General features: G+C 34.4%; 1 protein-coding gene across 5 annotated transcripts in view; it reads right to left on the reverse strand.

Annotated features, from left to right (window-relative positions):
* The window catches only part of CCSER1 (coiled-coil serine rich protein 1), a 1,345,367-nt gene that overhangs the window by 905,484 nt on the left and 419,340 nt on the right, over positions 1 to 20,543 (reverse strand). For all 5 annotated transcript variants that reach the window (XM_040478447.1, XM_040478431.1, XM_040478439.1 and 2 more), the window contains exon 6: positions 10,106 to 10,313. In XM_040478447.1, the coding sequence (XP_040334381.1) occupies positions 10,106 to 10,313 (208 nt within the window). The remainder of the gene's footprint in view (positions 1 to 10,105; positions 10,314 to 20,543) is intronic.

A 20,543-nucleotide genomic window follows, 5' to 3' on the forward strand; every position in this document is an offset into this window, starting at 1 on the left:
TTTCTTTCTTTCTTTCTTTCTTTCTTTCTTTCTTTCTTTCTTTCTTTCTTTCTTTCTTTCTTTCCTTCCTTCCTTCCTTCCTTCCTTCCTTCCTTCCTTCCTTCCTTCCTTCCTTCCTTCCTTCCTTTCTAGTGTTTATTAATTTTTGAGAGAGAGAGAGAGAGTGAACAGGGGAGGAGCAGAGAGAGAGGGAGACAGAATCTGAAGCAGGCTTCAGGCTCTGAGCTGTCAGCAGAGCCCGACGCAGGGCTGGAACCCACAAGCCATGAGATCATGACCTGAACTGAAGTGGGAAGCTTAACTGACTGAGCCACCCAGGTGCCCCTAGGCTGTTGTTTTATAAATGAACACTTCTACTAGGTCATTTTACATACTGAAATTCCTAGTGCTTAGGTAAGTTACTTTTGGAATTAATGGATTTCCAAAAGCCATTGATTGTTTTCTTTTCTTTTCTTTTCTTTTCTTTTCTTTCTTTTCTTTTCTTTTCTTTTCTTTTCTTTTCTTTTCTTTTCTTTTCTTTTCCTTTCTTTTCTTTTCTTGTCATACTTACTTTACAGCACCATCCCACAACTTGCCATTCTTGAAGCCATGTTCTCTCTTGACTTCTTGACATTAAAACTTAGTATTCTTCCCTTCTTATCAGACACTCTTTTTCTTGATTTTCCATCATTAAATACTGGAGCATCTTGCTCTGGTTTTAGGTACAAGTTCTCTCTTCCGTAGCTTTAAACGGAATCTACATAATCTTGAATACTCTATCTATATTTCTAGCCCTAATCTTTCTGGGTTCGTAGACATATTAATTTGAATTTCTACTTGCTACAGTCCCTATATTTCTAAATGAACACCTCCACCTTAACCTGGCCAAAACAGAACTTGTTTCCTTCCTGTCTCACACAGGTTACTCCTCTCCTACTCTTCCTAATCTCAGGAAGTAGCAAGAACAGGTGCCCATTACTCAAGTTACAAGTCTCAGTTACACTTGTTTTCCTCTTTCCATCACCACCCAATTCCAATCCATAGCAATTGTTGTTGGCATTACTTTCAAAACACATAACACATTGTTTTCCTTCTCACTGCCTCAACTGCTACCACCATGATCTGTTACAATCATTTCTAACTTGTAAAAACCTTTCTTTAATATTGACTGAAAACAGGAAATTTAGTTGACATGCAGTAGCTCTTTAGCCAGAGAATGTCAGTTTAAATGTACTGCCTCAGTTGAAAGTCCAGAAAACCATAAATGGGAACAATACTTCTATCTTTAGTTTCAACTAACATAACTTTTATTAACAATGATTAATAATGAATTGTTATTCAATAAATACAACATTTGGTCCTAGTAAAGAACATTTATTAGCATATTTCCAAGTATTTAAGACATCTCTAATATTTGTCACCTGGCTTGACATAGTCTTTAATGATCACACAAACAAGGTAACCGCAGTAACTCATATTCATGGATACTTTCCCCTACACTCTCAGTGTCATAACCTTTTTATTGTTTAATTGTCCAAATAACCTTATGGTATATTTAATAAAGTTTCATATGATGAAATAGAGACCCAAAACCTTAATCAACTTGTAGCAGCTATTAAGTGGCAGAAGTGAAAATCACTCCTAGAAGATCTTAATGATCTCAAATACCTGTGATCTTTATCATCTAATATATTTCCTCCAGGGGGACTTTGTTAGTGAAATGGGGCTGGGAATTAGGAAATGATTTTTCACTGCCTTTTCAAATCTTTCCTAGAGGACTATCAAAAGTTAAATAACAGAAGAGCCATGGAATTATTCTTCCCTTCCCTTCTTATCTATTTTCCAGATCAAATTTTATAGTCTTATAAAGAGCCACACCTCTTGTAAGCAGAATATTCTTATTCAGTAACCTATGCATTCTCAGTGAATCTAAGATATGCTATTATCTAAGCCAGAGGATACTTTGAGATGTATAGAACGGGATCCCTTGTTTCACATGAAGATTGTGTTACACTGTTTTTTTTTTTTAAACTTGTTACTCTAATGAGAAAGAAAATTAAGCTCTAATAACAATTTATAAGAATCAACAATAGTGCTCTAACTACATCTGCATGATAAATGGTCATACTTCATTTACAGGTCTCCCAAAGGAAGAACAGAAATTCCACAAAATGGAAGCACTGACAGGGGAGTTACCAGTTATGTGATGACATTCCACATGGTGTCATATTAAGTGTGTAATTTGATGAGCTTTGATAAAAATACAAGCCTATACACCAACTATACCAAGCCAGATGTAAACATTTTTTTTATTACCACAGAAATTTATTAGAAGTAGAGCTATTCTGAAAGCTAGAAAGGTAGCACTGCAGAATACCTAGTTTAGCCAGACAAAAGGTGTCCTGCTAGAGGTTTTAGGGCATGGCTCACAGATCCTCTCAACCAAACAATGACATTTTTCAAAAGCTTAAGCAGGTTGTTCATCAGCTACTTCAAGTTCAAGAAGGGTTTATTTTGAAGACGTTTGGTGATGTGGCTTTTGTCTAATGGAGTATCTAATGGAATATCTAATGGAATGGATGAATTCCTAATAAGAGTCATAAGAGATCCAAAAATAATTTAAGAGAATTCTATTCATAGAAACATTCTGCAATTTGGACTTAAAGGGACAGAAACATTACAAAATGAAGACTTCTCTGGAAACCAACATCTCCAAACACATGTAAGAATGGGATAACTATTCAGAAGCAAATAATGTGCTAACTTTATAAAACAAAACAAAACAAAAAAGAATGACTTGGAGGGTAGAACCAAGAGTACCGAAGGCAGACCTAAAAGCCATGAAGAATCATTCCCAGGTACTGAGGCCTAAACAAGAAACCGCTAACCTATGCATTAGTTCACAGATCTTCGAATGGAGAACTGAACTTGGATTGCTTTACTTAAGCCTTATCTACAACTTCACATGCCTTTACAGGAAAAGACTCTGATGATGTAATGGAATGATACTTTGGGTGCCCTCAGGGAGGGGCAAATATACTTTGAATTGTGAGGGATGCATCATCATTGGGGTCCCAAAGATAGACTATTGTAGCTTGTGTAGCCAAGGCCACTTTTTTTTTTTTTTTTATATAGTGATTTTTCACTTTTGTATAGTACCCTCCCACACTAATAGCAAGGCTGGCCTTTATTTCCAACAAATTTCACAAAACTGATATGTTACTTCTGAGATGAGATTATAAAAGACACTGCTCATTTTTGTATCATGCTTTTTCTTTTGGATAGTCTTGGGACAAGACACTCTTGGGAAGCCAGATGGGAACATACATGGTGAGGAACTGAGGCTCCGGCCACCAGCAGTGAGGAACTAAATCCTCCTGCCACAGCTAATGAATGAGCTAGGAGGTGAATCCTCAAATACAGCCAAACTTCCATATGACCTCAGCAATGGCTGACATTTTGAGGGCAACCTCATGAGAGGCTTTCAGCCAGAACCAGTATATAAGCTGCTCTCACTGTCCTGACCACACAAATCATAAGATAACAAACATTTGTTGTTTTGGACCACCAGATAATTTTCTATGGAGCAATACATAATTTTATTACAACTTTCTATTTTTGTATCCTTGAACCTGCCTAAATCCACGTTTTATTGTTCCTATTAGGCATATTATAAACTTTTTAATAGAATTCTTAGGGATCTGTCTATAAACCACCATGTCATCTACTAGACATAGAGGTAGTTTTACATTTTATTTCCTATATTTAAGGTTTTAATGCTTTTTCTTTTTCTTTTTATGTTTATTTATTTTTGAGAAAGAGACAGAATGAGAGTGGGGGAGGGGCACAGAAGGAGACAGAATCCAAAGCAGGCTGAGCTGTCAGCACAGAGACTGACATGGGGCTTGAACTCCTGAACCATAAGATCTTGACTTGAGCTGAAGTTGGAAGCTTAACCAACTGAGCAACCCAGGCACCCCCATCTTAAGTTTTTCTTAATGTATGATAGAATTCAGCACTGAAACTCCTGGGCTTTTTCTTTGCTTTTCTTTTTTTTAATGTGAATGATTTTTCTCCTTCTCCTCCTTCTCCTTTTTTTCCTTCCTTTAATAATAACATCTATTTATTTAATAGAAATTGGACTATGCAGACTTTTACTTTCTTCTTGTGTCATTTTGGAAAATTAGATTTTTCAAGAGATTTGTGCTTTTCATCAATATTGTTATATTTGTGGTCATACTGTTGTTAATAATATCACCTTATTTTCCTTTCAATGTCTTTAAGATTTGTACTGATTATTCCTGCCTTGATTCATTGATGATATTAGTAATTTGTGTTTCTTCTTTTATTTTTTCTTCTAGAGTCTTTTTTTTTTTTTTTTAAGTTCTCAAAAAAAAAATTTGGGGATCATAAATTTTCCTGTTTTTTAAATGTTTATTTTTTTTTAATTTTTTTTAAACATTTATTTATTATTGAAAGACAGAGAGAGTCAGAGAGTGATCAGGGGAGGGGCAGAGGGAGAGGGAGACACAGAATCTGAAGCAGGCTCCAGGCTCTGAGCTGTCAGCACAGAGTCCGACGCAGGGCTCGAGCTCACAAACTGTGAGATCATGACCTGAGCCAAAGTTGGACGCTTAACTGACTGAGCCACCCAGGTGCCCCTTAAATGTTTATTTTTGAGAGAAAGTATGTTGTCCTTGTGTGTGAGCAGGAGAGGGGCAGAGAAAGAGGGAGACAGAATCCCAAGCAGGCTTTGCACTATCCTCACAGAGCTAACATGGGGCTCCAATACAGGAACCACAAGATCATGACCTGAGCTGAAATCAAGAGTCAGATGTTTAACCAAATGAATCGCCCTAGGGTTCATAAATTTTCTATTATCTCATTTCAACTCTATTAAGTTTGTTCTTCATGTTTCTTTCTAGTCCCTTCCTTAGGTTTAATTTGCTCTTCTAGTTAACAAAAAACTTAGATTGTCAATTATAGCACTTTCTTCCTTTAAATATAAACTTTTAATTTTTTCATATATGTATTTTATTTTTGAGAGAGAGTGAGCAAGTGCACAAGCAAGGGAGAAGGACAGAGGGAAAAAAATGTTAAGCAGGCCCCATGCTCAGTGGAAGTTCAGTGTGAGACTGGATTCCATGACCTTGGGATCATGACCTGAGCCAAAATCAAGGGTCAGAAGCTCAATAAACTGAGCCACCCAGGCACCCCTTAAATATAAACTTTTAAAACTATAAACTTCCTTCTAAGCATGGTTGCAATGCTATACCACAAAGTTTAGATTTTCATCTTATATTACCATCATTATCATCTCACTCAAATCACTTTAAAATTTCCTTTGAGGTTTGAAATTGATTCATGAGGTATATAGTAATTGGTTGTTTAATTTCCAAGTATTTGATCTCTTGTTATTTTATCATTCCTGACTCCTGATTTAATTCCATTGTTCTAAAAAAATGTACTCCATAGATTTCTACATTTGAAATTTATTGAGACTTTTTTATGACCCAGCATGTACTCTGTCTTGGTGACACATTTGCAAAGAATGTATAATTCTATTATTAATTGTAGTAATCTATAAATGTCAGTTAGGTTAAAGAAGTTGGTAATGTTCAAATATTCTGAAACTCTTCTGATTTCGTTTAGTTGTTTTATCAATGCTAGAGAACGGAGTTAAAATCAACTATGATATGAATTTGTCTATTTCTTCATCTAGTTCTATCATATTTTACACCATAAATTTATAAGCTACTTAAATAAGCCATCCACATATATGATTATGTTTTCCTGATGAACTGACTCTTTCATCAGTATGAAACATAGGTCTTTAATTCTGGTAACATGTCTGACAGTACAGCCATTCATTTTTTTGTGTTTTTAGTTTTAATAGTACTTCTTTTCCAATTTTTACTTTAAACAAATTTTTTAGTAAGCAAAAACAAACAAACATAAAGCAGATAGCAGAAACGTGATTTTGTTATTTTCAAAAGATAAATATAAAGTGAAGTCTAATTATTACACTGCTATCTGCATTTACATGGGTAATTGCTTGCTTTTGGTAAATTTCCTTACTTTATGACTCCATAATTGCTTTTCCTGTCTATAATTATCCATTGCTGGTGTTACTATTCTATACGCTTTTCATTTGCTCTTGACATGTGCTGATAGAAAAAAATGTCAGTTATAAAATCATTGGAAACAGGGGCACCTGGGTGGCTCAGTCGGTTGGGTGTCCGACATCGGCTCAGGTCATGATCTCGTGGTCTGCGAGTTCGAGCCCCGCGTTGGGCTCTGTACTGACAGCTCAGAGCCTGGAGCCTGTTTCAGATTCTGTGTCTCCCTCTCTCTCTCTCTGACCTTCCCCCATTCATGCTCTGTCTCTATCTCAAAAATGAATAAATGTTAAAAAATTTTTTTAAGTCATTGGAATCATTTTACTGAAATATCTTTAAAAAAGCACAAAAAATTCTTAAATGTCCACTGAATAGTGATGAATCGTGAAGTTCAAAACATTCCAAATTTCATCATATATTTGTGAATTAAATTTATAATTAAAAATAAGAAAAAATACCTTTGAAAATTTTGTTATTATTATTTTTGGGGATATTAAAATTAAATAGTTTGAATTATTAGGTTGTTGAGAAAAGAAAAAAGGAAAATAAGCTTTTTAGTCAATTACAAGCCTAACTTTGCATGGTTTTATAAATTATACTGATTCTCAAATAAATGGTTCTCTGATTTTTCACACTGTTAGAATAGTTACCTTGTTAGAATAGATTCATCTCATGATATTAACTTTTTAAAATTTGTTTAACATTTTTCTAACTTTTTTTTAATGTCTCTTGATTCAGGAAGTTTGCTAGGTACATTCCCAGGATTCATTTATTAAATATAAACTAAGAAGGCATGGGTAGCAGTGGGGGATTACAAATGACCTTAGGTAAATATTCTTATTAGTTGTTATCTTTCTAGAAATTTATACTACTCATCTCACCTGAAATCTCTTCCCAGTAGCCCTCTTGGTTAATTACCATATACTGCAAACAAATTTCATGAGGGGTACAAAAAGGAAACAGAGCAAACTAAAAGGAAACAGAACAGAAACTATCTCTGTAGGTATTAAACATTCTCTTCTTTTACAGCTAATAGAATTATGTGGAAAAAAATAACAAAAGAGGAAGAAAAAAAATGGCATAGTTTCCCCGTTTGCTACAGTCACTTTTATCGCTAATGCTAAAAATGACAATAGAATTTCTAAGGGCCCAAAGTCAGTCTTCTTTTTTTAATAAAGGGGTTAATGTTTGGGTTGTTGGGAATATGCACATGCATTTTAATAATGGTAACTTATCTTCAAAGAGGGGAGACAAAATTAAAAGTGTGAGGTTCCACTCAAAATATTCACATTTAACCCAGCTCAGAATTAAAATTTAAGACATCAACAGAGCATCATTAGGAAAAACATCAAATAGGAGCATTTTTTAATGTGATATATTAAACTCATTAGTTCCTTTTTATTTTAAACATCAAATAGTTGAGATCTTCTGCAGCTAAAAAATAATCTGTGTATAAAAGTGGGACTACATTTCATAAAAATGTAACCATCAAATAAGAATAATTTTTCTATATTAAAAAAGTTTTGTTAATCTAAGATGAGTAATTGGTATTAAGCTCAAATTAAGTAAGGAAATGTAGATTGTCATTGGAAAATTCCTGGTTTAGAGAACAGTTTTTTTTTTTTTTTAATTTATTTATTTAAGTAATCTCTACACCCAGTGTGGGGCTCTTATAACCCTGAGATCAAGAGCCACCTGCTCTAACGACTGAGCCAGCCAGGTGCCCTAAGAATATTTAAATAAACAATTTTCTTTTAAGGCATTCATTATAAAAACAACTAGAACAGTTGTCAATGTTAATCAAATCATAATATTGCTTTTCGTGTTGACAATAAAGAATAAGACCCTGCTCTCTGAATGGCTTACCAAACATGTAATTATTGCTCATTATACATGAGCTTTCAAAATAAATTGTCTTCAGTTTCTTCAAATGTTCTTTAATGAATAAAAACAGATGGAAGTATAAAGACAATTGCAATATATTCAGAACATTAACTCTACAGTGAATATCACTAAATATTTTTAAATTATGAAATTAAGTACACTAAGGAAACCCCTTGACACTTCCTGTCTGTTCTTCCTACTTCCTTTTTACTTGTTGATTTTTTAATTAAAACTCAGACCAAGGGAGAGGTAGAAAGATGAATAGATGAACATTACAGACTTTGAGATTAATATCTTTTAATATAACAGCTATTATTAAGCTTGCCTTGTTCAAAGAGATTCAGGCTGCATGTTAAGCCAAAGGTCAGGGAGATTTAACAAGTGCAGCAAAACACTTAGGTTGTCAGTACAGGGACCTCATAGTCATACATATAGTAGTATGCTCTAACTACTTAATAGGCTTACCAAAAACTGGAAGCCCTAATTTGTAGTATTTGTTAATTTTGGTGGCATAATATTCCCATGTGGCTGATTTCAAGTTGCCAAAATGACATAAATGAATCTAAAATTGGAAAAATATGCACAGTAACTGTTATATTTTCACATATAGAGCCAATAGATGTAAATAAATGCATGAGTGTAGTTAATAGTAGAATATAGTAAAATAAATAATAAATGATAGGTTTTGAGTACAGATTACCCTTCTAAAAATATAATGTGCTTCATCATAAGTGTATATAATTTAATTTTATGAAGGTCCTTAACTGCCAGCTCATAAAATTCCTGAAATTCTAACAGTGATTGAAAATAAAACCACTACTCCTGCACCCCACCTACATAGATTCTAGCAATATAAACCGGTATGGAATGCAGATATTTCTTCCAGTTTTTACTTTAACATCTGATAAGAACACATGACTGAATAACCCCAATAGTCTATGGCATCATTCCCTCTCTCTTTCTGATTCCATTCTGGCCTCTAGCGGTAGCTGCTAGCATTATTATCATTACCCATGTGTTATTAGTGGTCATCTTTGTAAGGAAGCCATGATACTACTCATTCTAAATAGTTATATTTTCTGTTCTTACATTATTTATTATCATCTCCTATCAAGACAAATCAATTGAACAATAATGGGATATAGTAAAAAGTCGAGTGACTTTGAAGTCAGAAATATCAACCTGTTGTCTTGAATTCACACCTAGTGGAGAAAAGATATTTAACATTTCTGACGTCTCACTTTACATATCTAAAATAATGTTAATGTGTATGCTGTTTATAGAAATCCCCCCCAAAATAGATCTAATTATAAAAATATATCCATGGGGCGCCTGGGTGGCTCAGTCAGTAAGGCATGGACTTCGGCTCAGCTCGTTAGCTCATGGTTAGCGAGTTCCAGTATCAGACTCTGTGCTGATAGAGCAGAGCCTGCTTTGGATCATCTGCCTCCCTCTCTTTCTGCCCCTCCCCTGCTTGCATGCATGCACACATACTCTCTCTCTCAAACATAAACATTAAAAAATAATATAATCCATAACATACCTAAATCCTAAAGGATGGCTGATTACTGGCCTTAAAGATGAAATAATCCATCATGTATTCTCCTAACATCATCTAACAGCACAAATGTAGAAGGGCAACTGTATTCAGTGGGTAAAATCAGTCAAACATTCAGATTACATTTTACTAGACTGTTTTTACTGGAACAAAGATGACTAAACTACTTTTATGGTATCATATAAATAAAGCCTCAGTATCATTAAAATGAAGTCCATTTAATAGGTCTCTCAATAGCTTTATAGCAACATAGAAATGTAACTTAATAACTGATGCCTGTTTCTCTTTAATCCACTTGGCCCAGGTTTGGTGTCACTTTATTCTTTTTTTTTTTTTTTTCACTTCCTTTATAGAATCTTACAATTCTAGAGCTTAAGAGTACCTTATAAACCAGAGCTCCATGTCCTTCATTTGACAAAGGAGAGCGCTAAATTGCAAGACAATGCCTGACCCCTGCTCAGTGTCATTCACTTAATTATTGAAAGAAGCAGGCACTAACCAGTCTATAGACTCCACTGTCTACTAGCACTGAGAGACATTAATCTTAGAGTAAACCATTAATTACCTCTTGAAGAACTCTCTTCATCTTTAATAATAATGTCTTGACAGCTGTGCAGTCCTGTAACATCAATCTGAAAGGCAGAGAGTCTAAGCCTCCATTTTCTTCCACACCTTGCAGGGGCCAATCTGCAGATGGACTGGGGGGCATTCGGCTCATATGGGAACACCTGACTTCCTGATCAATGTCTTTTGTTAATTTCAGGGAAAGATTCCTAATAAGAAAAAAAAAGAACAAAAAATTACAATGTAGCATATTCAAAGCAGTATTTTTCCAAGTTGTTGATCAATGTCAGTAGTGAGCTACAAAAAAATTCCTTGTGATGTGTATCAATTCCTCTTAGTATTAGTCTTTGAAAATTCTGAGACCCTTTGTCAAAATGCCCATGTTAGTGTCTTCTATCCTATTTTCTCTAAGACTGATAAGAATAAAATGGAATATAAAATTTAGATTTCACAGTATGCATAATAGTTCATTTACGACAGAATTTTCAAAAATTTATCAGGTTTTAGTTGTGAACTACCCTGGTGTCTGGTGCATATTAGGCTGACTCAGTAAGTAAGCATATAATTGAAGTTGAAAAAATGAATATGATAATGAGCAAATGAATAAAGCATAAATTTTGGTAATAATCTATGCAATATGTCACCTACATACACAAATTTTTCTGCAAGGTGATCTGTTATGCATTGCAAGGCTGCCACCCATGGCTCAAAATTTCCTAACACGCTTACAATAAAGTAATTAAGCGCATGTTTTTAAAATTCCTTTTAGTTAGATTGCTGTTTCTTTGAACCTCTTTGTCCAGTCATATATCGAAACATCATTGAAGACTGACAAACGTTTTAGAAACCATACAGGTGTGAAGTTCCATGACTAATTTCAGGAGTTTACTGAGGTTCAGTGGATTATAGTTTAACATTTACAAATCTAAGAATCTCTATAATTTTCAGATAGTTAAGAATGGGCTATATACAGAAATTCATTTAGGAGATAAATTAGCTATTTATTTTATACTTCAAAAGACTGAATGTATTCATAATTCCAACACGAGAGAATGATGGCATTTTTTCACAATTATACAAAACATCCATATTGTGCCCAGCGAGCAATAATGGCTGAAGTTGGATAATAGGATACAGGCTTACAGGATATAGTCACTGACCTCAAGACGTTCACCACATTTATTAGTATGTGGTACTGAAAGAATATCAGTTACCTTGAACAACATGGATTTGAACTGTGTGGGTCCACTTTTTGATAATTATAGTACATTATATAAATGTTTTTTTCTCAAGATTTTCTTCACAACATTTTCTTTTCTCTAGTTTACTTTATTGTAAGAAAACAGTATATAATACACATAACATACAAAATATGTGTTAATTGACTGTTACTGATAAGGCTTCTGTTCAATAATAGGCTATTAGTAGATAATTTTGGGGGAGAGTCAAAAGTTACACACAGATTCTTGACTGTGCAGGGGGTTAACACCTCTAACCCCTGGGTTGTTCAAGGGTCAACTACAATATTCTTTCACATATGAAAAACAGATATTTTCACCTCAAAACATCTGACTTCTAAATGAAAAAGTTGGCTACGAGACCACTATAATCAAAATCATTCTTAATTAGGTTGAGGTCGTGAAACAGACTATTAAACAGGGCTACTACTCAGCTGCAAAAGATAACACAGCCATCCTGTTGTATGTTTATGAGCTACCTTCTGATTGATTGGCCCCTGAGGTTTATAATTGTTAAATATTTTATAACTCAACCTTTTTAACAATAGACTTTTATTGGGCCAAAAATATCCAAGTGATTCTGGGTAAATTCACCTAAAAAAAAAATCCCTGTATTTGACAAGAAAAGGAAAAGTCTCTAATATGAACCCATAGTTTCCTCTCACAAAGACCGTCCATAATAATGCCAGGAGGATAAAGCTAGTTCACATACTGTCCTGTCCCTGCATTAGCAGGGCTCACTAGATAATAAAATCTGTGCACTTTGGGACATATACCACTCTGTCTGCCAACTCTCTGAATGATTATAGTTTCAGAAGAGTGAAAAAATATGCATTATAACAAAAAAGATAGACAGTCCCTTAACTTGGCCAAAAAAGTAGGGGTTGGGTCAGGGGGAATACTGAGGCCTGATACAGTGGGTCATTAATCACAACTACTACAAATAAACAACAAAGACATTGTAATCTCCACTGAACCCTCTCTGTGCCAACTCCATGAATCTTCAGTAGAATTGCTCAGTAATATTTACACTTGCCTTGTTGCTCATGAATACTGTTCAAGTCTTTATAACTAAAAATTTAATGCTTAGTTTTTCCACAGCAAAGGAAACCATCAACAAAATGGCAAGGTAACCTACTGAATGGGAGAATATATTACAAATGATATACAAAATAAGGAATTAAGATCCAAATACATAAAGAACTTATACAATTCAACACCATAAAAACCCCAAAAAATCCAATCAAAAAATGAGCAAAGGACATAGACATTTTTTTTTTTCAAAAAGACATACATACAGATGACAGACACATGAAAAGATGCTCAATGTCATACATCATCAGGGAAATGCAAATCAAAACCCAGGGAGATGTCACCTTACACTCGTCAGAATGGCTAGAATCAAAGAGACAAGAAGGGCACTTGGGTGGCTCAGTTGGTTGAGCATCTGACTCTTGATTTTGACTGGGGTCATGATCTCAGGAGTCATGAGTTCGAGCCCTATGTCAGGTGCTGACAGAGTGGACCCTGCCTGGGATTCTCTCTCTCTTTCCCTCCCTCTCTGCCTCTTAATAATAATAAATTAAATAATTTAATTTATTACTAAAATAAATAAATAAACTTAAAAGAGAGAGAGAGAGAAAGTATTTTGATTAGCATAGGAATTAAAATTAAGCTGTTCAGATAAAGCGTACATAGGATCATTCTGTTACATTTAGATAAAGTTGAATTTAAACTTATGGACCTTTCTCAGTCTGTAAGTACCACAAAAATGAAGGTTTTGAGTAAAATTAACAGGAAAGCTCATAAACGTTACATTAGATGTATTCTTGAAAGTTTCAGCTTGAAAAACTTGAGTTTTAACTGGCACTTTAAACATTTAACTTAAACTACTACAGTGAACTGGCTCTGTACTTTTGTCACTGGAATTTTCTACCAAGCTAGTTGAACAGTTCTGCTGCAATTCTATTTTCAATATGACAAATTTAATAAGAAAATGGATATCTTAAAATAAACTTAGAATGATTAAAGGATCTTCCTTATCAGGGAGAAAAAAATAAAATGATTTTCATGATTTTTTCTTCTCATTTAGTTAGAAGGAGCACTATCATTTTGATAGTGAGAAATTTTCTTTCCACCCACATCATTTGGAAACCTCCCAATATAATGGCCACAATGACTAACAAAATACAAGATCATGTCAGTTGCAAAGGATTGATGCCCTTATCTGTCAAAGGAGCTGTTCCTTATTTAGTGCACTGACACCTTTCATTATAGCACATATCTATGGCCATAAGGGATCTCAATGATTTACACTTTATAATATGGCTGTAATTTCTGAAGCAGATTTCCAAGGAATGAAAAAGTAAATGTAATCTTTTTTGACCACCATAATAAATAAGCATATGCATACACCTCTTTCCAAAGCTTCATTAAGTAGATCTGTAGAAAATAATAGTTTCTGAAAACCTTCCTTTTGGAAACTTATTTTTATTTAATTTTCATTTTAAAAAGGATTGAGTTATCTATGGTAAATTCAATTTTAGCTTGAATAATTCTAAGACAGGCATTCCAGAACTAAAAACTGTCTGTGTAAGAAACTAACCACAGGAAGCCTATTGTTGATAAATAAGCTGTTTTTCTCATATTTCTTTTCGAAATATATTGTTCACTGAAAGTGTCATTTGGGGGGAAATACTTGTATATCAAATTGTTTTATAGTTGGATAGTTAGCTTCGTTACTGAAAGGTCAGAACCGGCATCCCTCCCTGCACAGTAGTATAGTGGTTATAACAACTGGTTAACACTTTCAATTTAGATATAAATTTACATTTGAGGAGGATTTCACTACCACCTGAAGTGATGGGTAGAAAAAAGCAAGATATGGAGAAAGGCAAGCTAAAATACAAATAACATAAGAGACAAAGTCCTCTGGGATCTAGCAACTGTCTGCCTTACCATACCTTATTTTCTAACAACTGTCTCATTGTTGGATTTTTTTAAATTTTTTAAATGTTTATTTATTTTTGAGAGACAGAGAGTGAGCTGGGAGGGGCAGAGAGAGAGAGAGAGGGAGACACAGAGTCCAAAGCAGGATCCAGGCTCTGAGCTGTCAGAGCCCTAAGCAGGGCTCAAAATCAGGAAAGGTTGAGATCATGACCTGAGTCAGATGCTTAATTGACTGAGCCACCTAGGCGCCCCTCCTTGTTTTTTAAGCTCCAAGTACACCAGCCTTCATACAGGCCCTCCAATGTGACAAACTTCGTCTTGCCTCAGGAATTTCGTGTATGTGTTTCTATCTGCATAAAAAGTTTGCTTACACTTGTGCCTTCAGATCTCTGCTTAAAAGACAACACTTCTTAAGGAAACCCCCTGTGCATCTATGTAAAAACACACAGGTACCTCTTCTCTATGCTAAGCCTTCCTTTGTAGCACTTAAACACAATGCAGTTAAAATATTGATTTGCAGAGACCACTGGGAACACACTGGATTAAGCTGACTTATACTCCACCTCCTGTTCCAAATATGAAGAAATACTGGATGAATTATAAGAACATTTATTTTTAAACATATTACAGCACAGGAAGGAAAGACAGAAAAATTTCTGGATGCCAAAAGGGTAAAGTTAAAACAGCAATAATTATATGAGTTGCCACTGTAGTGGTTTCAGGGTGTTGAACTTGGATGCAGTCTGAAAAAACAGAAGCTGCAGTGCCCATGCAGATTTAGGAGAGTATCTGCCAGGAGCAAAGAAGCATTACAGCACTCGATGAGAGTTCCAAGCTTAAAAAACAACAAAAAAAACAAAAAACAAGTATCAATCTGATTCACTTTTAAATTTTTTTTTTCAACGTTTATTTATTTTGGGGACAGAGACAGAGCGTGAACGGGGGAGGGGCAGAGAGAGAGGGAGACATAGGATCGGAAACAGGCTCCAGGCTCTGAGCCATCATCCCAGAGCCTGACGCGGGGCTCGAACTCACGGACCATATATATATATATGGCAGACATTGTTGGTTGTCTGTCCACTACTGATTCACACCTCCTTCCTTCTTTAAAATAGAAACAAGAAAAAAAAAAAAAAAAAAAAAAAAACTCCCCAGTCTGTTCAAACTCTGGCTCTATCATGGCTCCATGAAAAAACAGACTGGTGGGGTTCTTGAAGGACATGTTTCCTCTCTGGTAAAAAAAAGACACAGGAAAAGGCAGGAAAGATCTTTTTCCCTTTGAATGTTATTTTGATGTAATCTACTTCTTGAAACTATTGATGGATTCTGCATAGAAAGAGACTCAGCTGTGAAAACAAACTGAAGAGAAAAAAGTGGGTAGACCTGGCTCCTTGATAATGTCATTGTTTCTTTGAATTAACTGACAGAAAAGACCCACTCACTAACTGTAGGTTTCTTACTGGACATGGTAACATTTTTTTGACTGTTTAACACACTTTGAGCTAGTTGTTTCTTTTACTTGAAGCTGAAACCATGCTAACTAGTATAATTACTAAAGAATATATTCCTAAGAACATTAAGCCTAGCAATAGTAGTGAGATTACATAATCACTTGTGTATGTCTTTGTTTAGTAACTATATCTGAGGTTAGTATGTTCTAAGGACATAGAAACAGTACTTATCTCTCTTGTTCATTAATGTATCCACCTAACTTTATTGCACAATTACATGAAATAAATTATTACATCAATATAGAAAAAGCATTATAGGACATCTAGTTTAACATCTGTGTTTAATAGATAGGGAAGCTCAAGCCTAAATTAGTTTTCTAAGTGCCACACGCTAGAAGGTGCAAAAGAACTCTGGTATGACTCCTAGTTCAGTGCTGTTTTCTTTGTTTCCATCGTCTTTTAGTAAGGTTAAAATTTCAAATATACATGCATTTATCTATTCTAAGCTGTAAACTGGAATAGTGAGATATTTCGTTACACTCTTAGGGAATATTATAAATAGTAACAATTCCAGTTCCATAGAAAAGTCATAATTTCCTTCTTTAAAATTTTAGAAAAGTGCAAATCTGCTCATGAAAAGTGTGAAAGTACTTGTTTAGCATTAAAAAGTAAAGAATGACTTGATTGTGTTTGGTACCTTTCCAGCATGCCATTGATGTCACTCACATTTCTCCCTTTCATTCTCTACTTTTGTTTTCACATGTGATTTAAAATGCAGCATTTCATGGGGCACCTGAGTGGCTCAGTTGGTTAAGGTTCTGACACTTGATTGCAGCTCTCAAGTCATGATCTCATGGTTCGTGGGTATGAGCCCCAATTCCAGAGCCAGCTTGGGATTCTCTGTCTCCCTCTCTGTCTCTGCCCTTCCCCCACTCTCTCTCTTTCTCTCAAAAACAAATAAATAATGTTATTTATTAATAATAAATTTTTAATAAAAATTTAATAAATATTAAAAAAAAATAAAGAGCATTTCACTAATAAAAATAGAGTAAATATAGAGTCAAGTGTAAAGACTTGCCTATTATGAACTTTCTTCTTCCTTTTTTAAATAAACTTCTTTTCAACAATAAGAGTTTCATATTTTTAGTACAGTAGTATCAATAAGATGAGAATTAATTTTAGGTTGAAACTACATTATTGAAAATAACTTTGTTTCCAATGCTATTTGTTTCTGGCCCTCTTCCCTTCAGTATCAGGATAATAAGCCACAAAAATACAATGTCTTGCTTCAGATCCATATCATGAAGGGATGTGATTATTTTTTTGGAATGAAACTACCACTATAAAATGCATCTTATTTATCACAGAAAATAGTTAGAACCTAATGTTATTGTTTTAAGATCCTGTATGTAAAAATCTCAATTTATGACCATTTAAGGAGAGCACATTTTAAAAATATATATATAACTCAAGAGAAAGTTTATAAAAATATGACTGTATATTTGGTTCTGAACATTTGTGTTAGATCTTCTTCAAAACAGAAAACAACAGAATGTCTTCAATTTGTTTCTAGGTATCTAAGTAATCTTTATAAAATGAAATATTTTACAAATATAAGCAGCTGGGGTTGATCACAACATATCAAAAGTGGCTATCAAGTTGTCTCTAAGTAAAATTTTAACACAATATATGCCACTAATGACATGCTAAAAACTATACAACTTACAGGCAACTATTTACTTTTAAAAGATTGTTTTATGACTTTCACCTTTTAAAAATGTTCAAGATCTGGCAATCACAGTGGAATAAGTGACAGCCACGAAAGTATAATCTAGGAAGTAGGGCTCCCAAACAGAAAATCAATTCTTTTTCTGTAGCTTGGCATTAAAGGCAATACCTAAAATTATTGGCCTAATACATAGTGCCTAAGAAACTGTAAAACTTTCAATACTTTCAAAGCTAAGAGTCAGAGATTATGACTTTGAGTAACTTTTAGAGTCCCAGAACTTTATCAATTTGAGAAAAATTAATAAAGCCTACATCTATCTTCTCAAGCAAATTCTCCATATTCCATTCTTTAGGTGAGCAACAAAGGCATTGTTATAGTCTATGCTCAATTTCAACTAGAAAAATAAGATTTTCTATATGACACAAAATCAAGTATTCCCAAATATCCTGGCAGGCCTACTCACACATACACACAAATGATGTGGGTTGATTTTAAATGTGTTAATTCCAGGGCTTAATCTGCAGCCCCCTGTGTCATAATCCCATTTTGCTGTGTCATGCATACAGTTAGCCTTTGCAAGGCAAACATGTAGTGCAGTAGCAGAATAAACATGTCTTCGTATGCTCACTGGTCATAATTTTTCCAAGGATATATATGAGTTTTCATAGAGTGTGGCTAATTTACATTTATCCTTTAAGACCCCTCTCCTAGGAAGTCCCCTTCAATCCTTCCTACTACCTCAGGCTTTAGAGTTGCCTCTTTTCTTTGACAATAACACCAAAAAGGTGGAGTCCCTCTTTTGATGATCACTGTATTTCCAAATGTCTGGCATCTAGCAGTGTCTCAGTAAGTATTGGTTGAATTAATAACTATTTGTTGGGGAGCCTGTGTGGCTCAGTCAGTTAAGCGTCCAACTCTTTGTTTCAGCTCAGGTCATGATCTCACGGCTTGTGGATTCAAACCCCACATTGGGCTCTGTGCTGACAGTGAGGAGCCTGCTTTGGATTCTCTCTCTCCCTCTCTCTCTGCCTCTCCGCTGCTCACTCCCTCTGTCTCTCTCTCAAAATAAGTAAACTTAAAAAATAAAAATAAATTAAAAGATGAGTATTTGTTGAATGAATTATTTGATAGATGGCAGTCTTACATAAACACATGTGCTAAAAATTCTACCTTATTAATCCTAAGTAACAGGTTTATATATCACAATTTCCCATGAAGCACTTTTTAGATTTATCTTTGGAACCTTACCAAAGCAAAACTTTTCAAGGTTGTAAAAATATTCTGGACCAGTGAATTAGGGGTAGCTACAGAAAGGAGATTAAGGGGCGCCTGGGTGGCTCGGACGGTTAAGCGTCCGACTTTGGCTCAGGTCATGATCTCATAATTAGGCTCTAGCCAATAAGCTGTCCCAAAGCTGTAATTTCAGAAATTAAGTGGCTTTTGGAATCATGAGTATACTGGAATGAGTAACAACTTTCAGCCTGAAGAAAGATTAAGAAAAATTAGAAAACACCTGAAAAATCAACGAGTTGGTGATCAATAGGTAAGTACTATTTTCTTTAAATATCAGTTCTAAATTAAATCTTAAATTATATCAATATTTAAGACATTTTAATAGTCGATTATGATATTAGGAGTACATTGGGAGCCATAATTCAGTTAATCAAACTTACAGATATCTTTCGGTTTGGGTCACAAAGCTATAGACCAGGCTGTCAATGGCTAGAGCAAAGTGCAGTTGCAGTGTGAAAAAAAGATATGACTGTGGCTATTTAAGAACTGAGCTTGAGTGACCACTGCAGAGAAACTCACTTACCCATCTTTGTTTGAATCAGGCCTAAACCTTTGGACTTGGTAAAATGACAACTGTTTTAAGCAACTGCTTGAGAAGTCAGTGGAAGAATGAATATCCTGAATGAATATCACCAAACTGATTGTAGATTTTCTGAAGACAGAATCTGATAGTCAATGTATAACCCAGATAGCTTAGTTAGCATCCATAGAAAACTGTTTCTTTTCTTCAAAGTATGTAATTGTCTCCTTTCTTTCTTCCTCATAAAAGCCCTTGCTTTCAACCTATAAGCAGGCACTATATGAGTTTCAACCTGAATCTGTGTTCCCCAAATTGCAATTCTTTAATCCCAAATAAACACTTGTTTATCTCTCTTATTTTCAGGTTAACTAGTGCATAGTGTTTAGAACATAGCTTGCCCTGCAAACCCAATACTATAATATGATTGCTCCTGTATAACACACAGATGTGAATTTAGGGACTAAAAAATACAAAACTTTTATTTAAAAAATATTAATGATCAAATATGTTTAAATCTTTAGGAATCCCTGGTGTAGTATTAACATAATAATAACTGAAAAATCCTAGTAAATAATCCTACTAACTTCATTTAACCCTGTATTTTCTCAACTCATCTGATCTTTCTCTCTCTCTCTTTTCTTTTCTTTTCTTTTCTTTTCTTTTCTTTTCTTTTCTTTTCTTTTCTTTTCTTTTCTTTTCAAAACATACTTATTAAGCACTCATAAGAGCTGTTATGTCCTAGGAAACTAGGTTTAGTAAAATAACATAGTAAATAATTTCCTAGAAAGATGTCTGGATGGCTTATTACAAAACTGCCTCAAAAAAGGTGCTGAATTAATTTCAAATCTCAATGCTAAATGTTGTTAACAAACATTGTCATAAGTAAAAACACACTGTAAATAAGCAGCACCATCAAATGATACTGATTCTACAAATGTGATTATTTGTTAAGCAATCAAAAACTTAACCATGGATGGACATGAAAGATAAAGGATGTCTACCTTTTTTCTCTCTGAAATAGAGAAACCACATATAAATAATAGGCCAGGTTATTTGTGTAAATGAAAAGCATATAACATAGTTTATACATAATTATACATCACAGAACTGTCAAAGCATAAATATCTGTTGCAAGGAACAAACAAAAAATCCTTGAGGCCAGTAAAAGAATATGAGCCCAGACCTTGAAAGGCATGACATAAAGTGAGAATGGCATAGCTGAAGTGATTTAAATGATTCAGCTTAAAGTAGCTGAATTA

This window comes from Herpailurus yagouaroundi, unplaced genomic scaffold, assembly GCF_014898765.1.
Source record: "Herpailurus yagouaroundi ecotype Mexico unplaced genomic scaffold, PumYag 28, whole genome shotgun sequence".
Classification (NCBI taxonomy): Eukaryota; Metazoa; Chordata; class Mammalia; order Carnivora; family Felidae; genus Herpailurus; species Herpailurus yagouaroundi.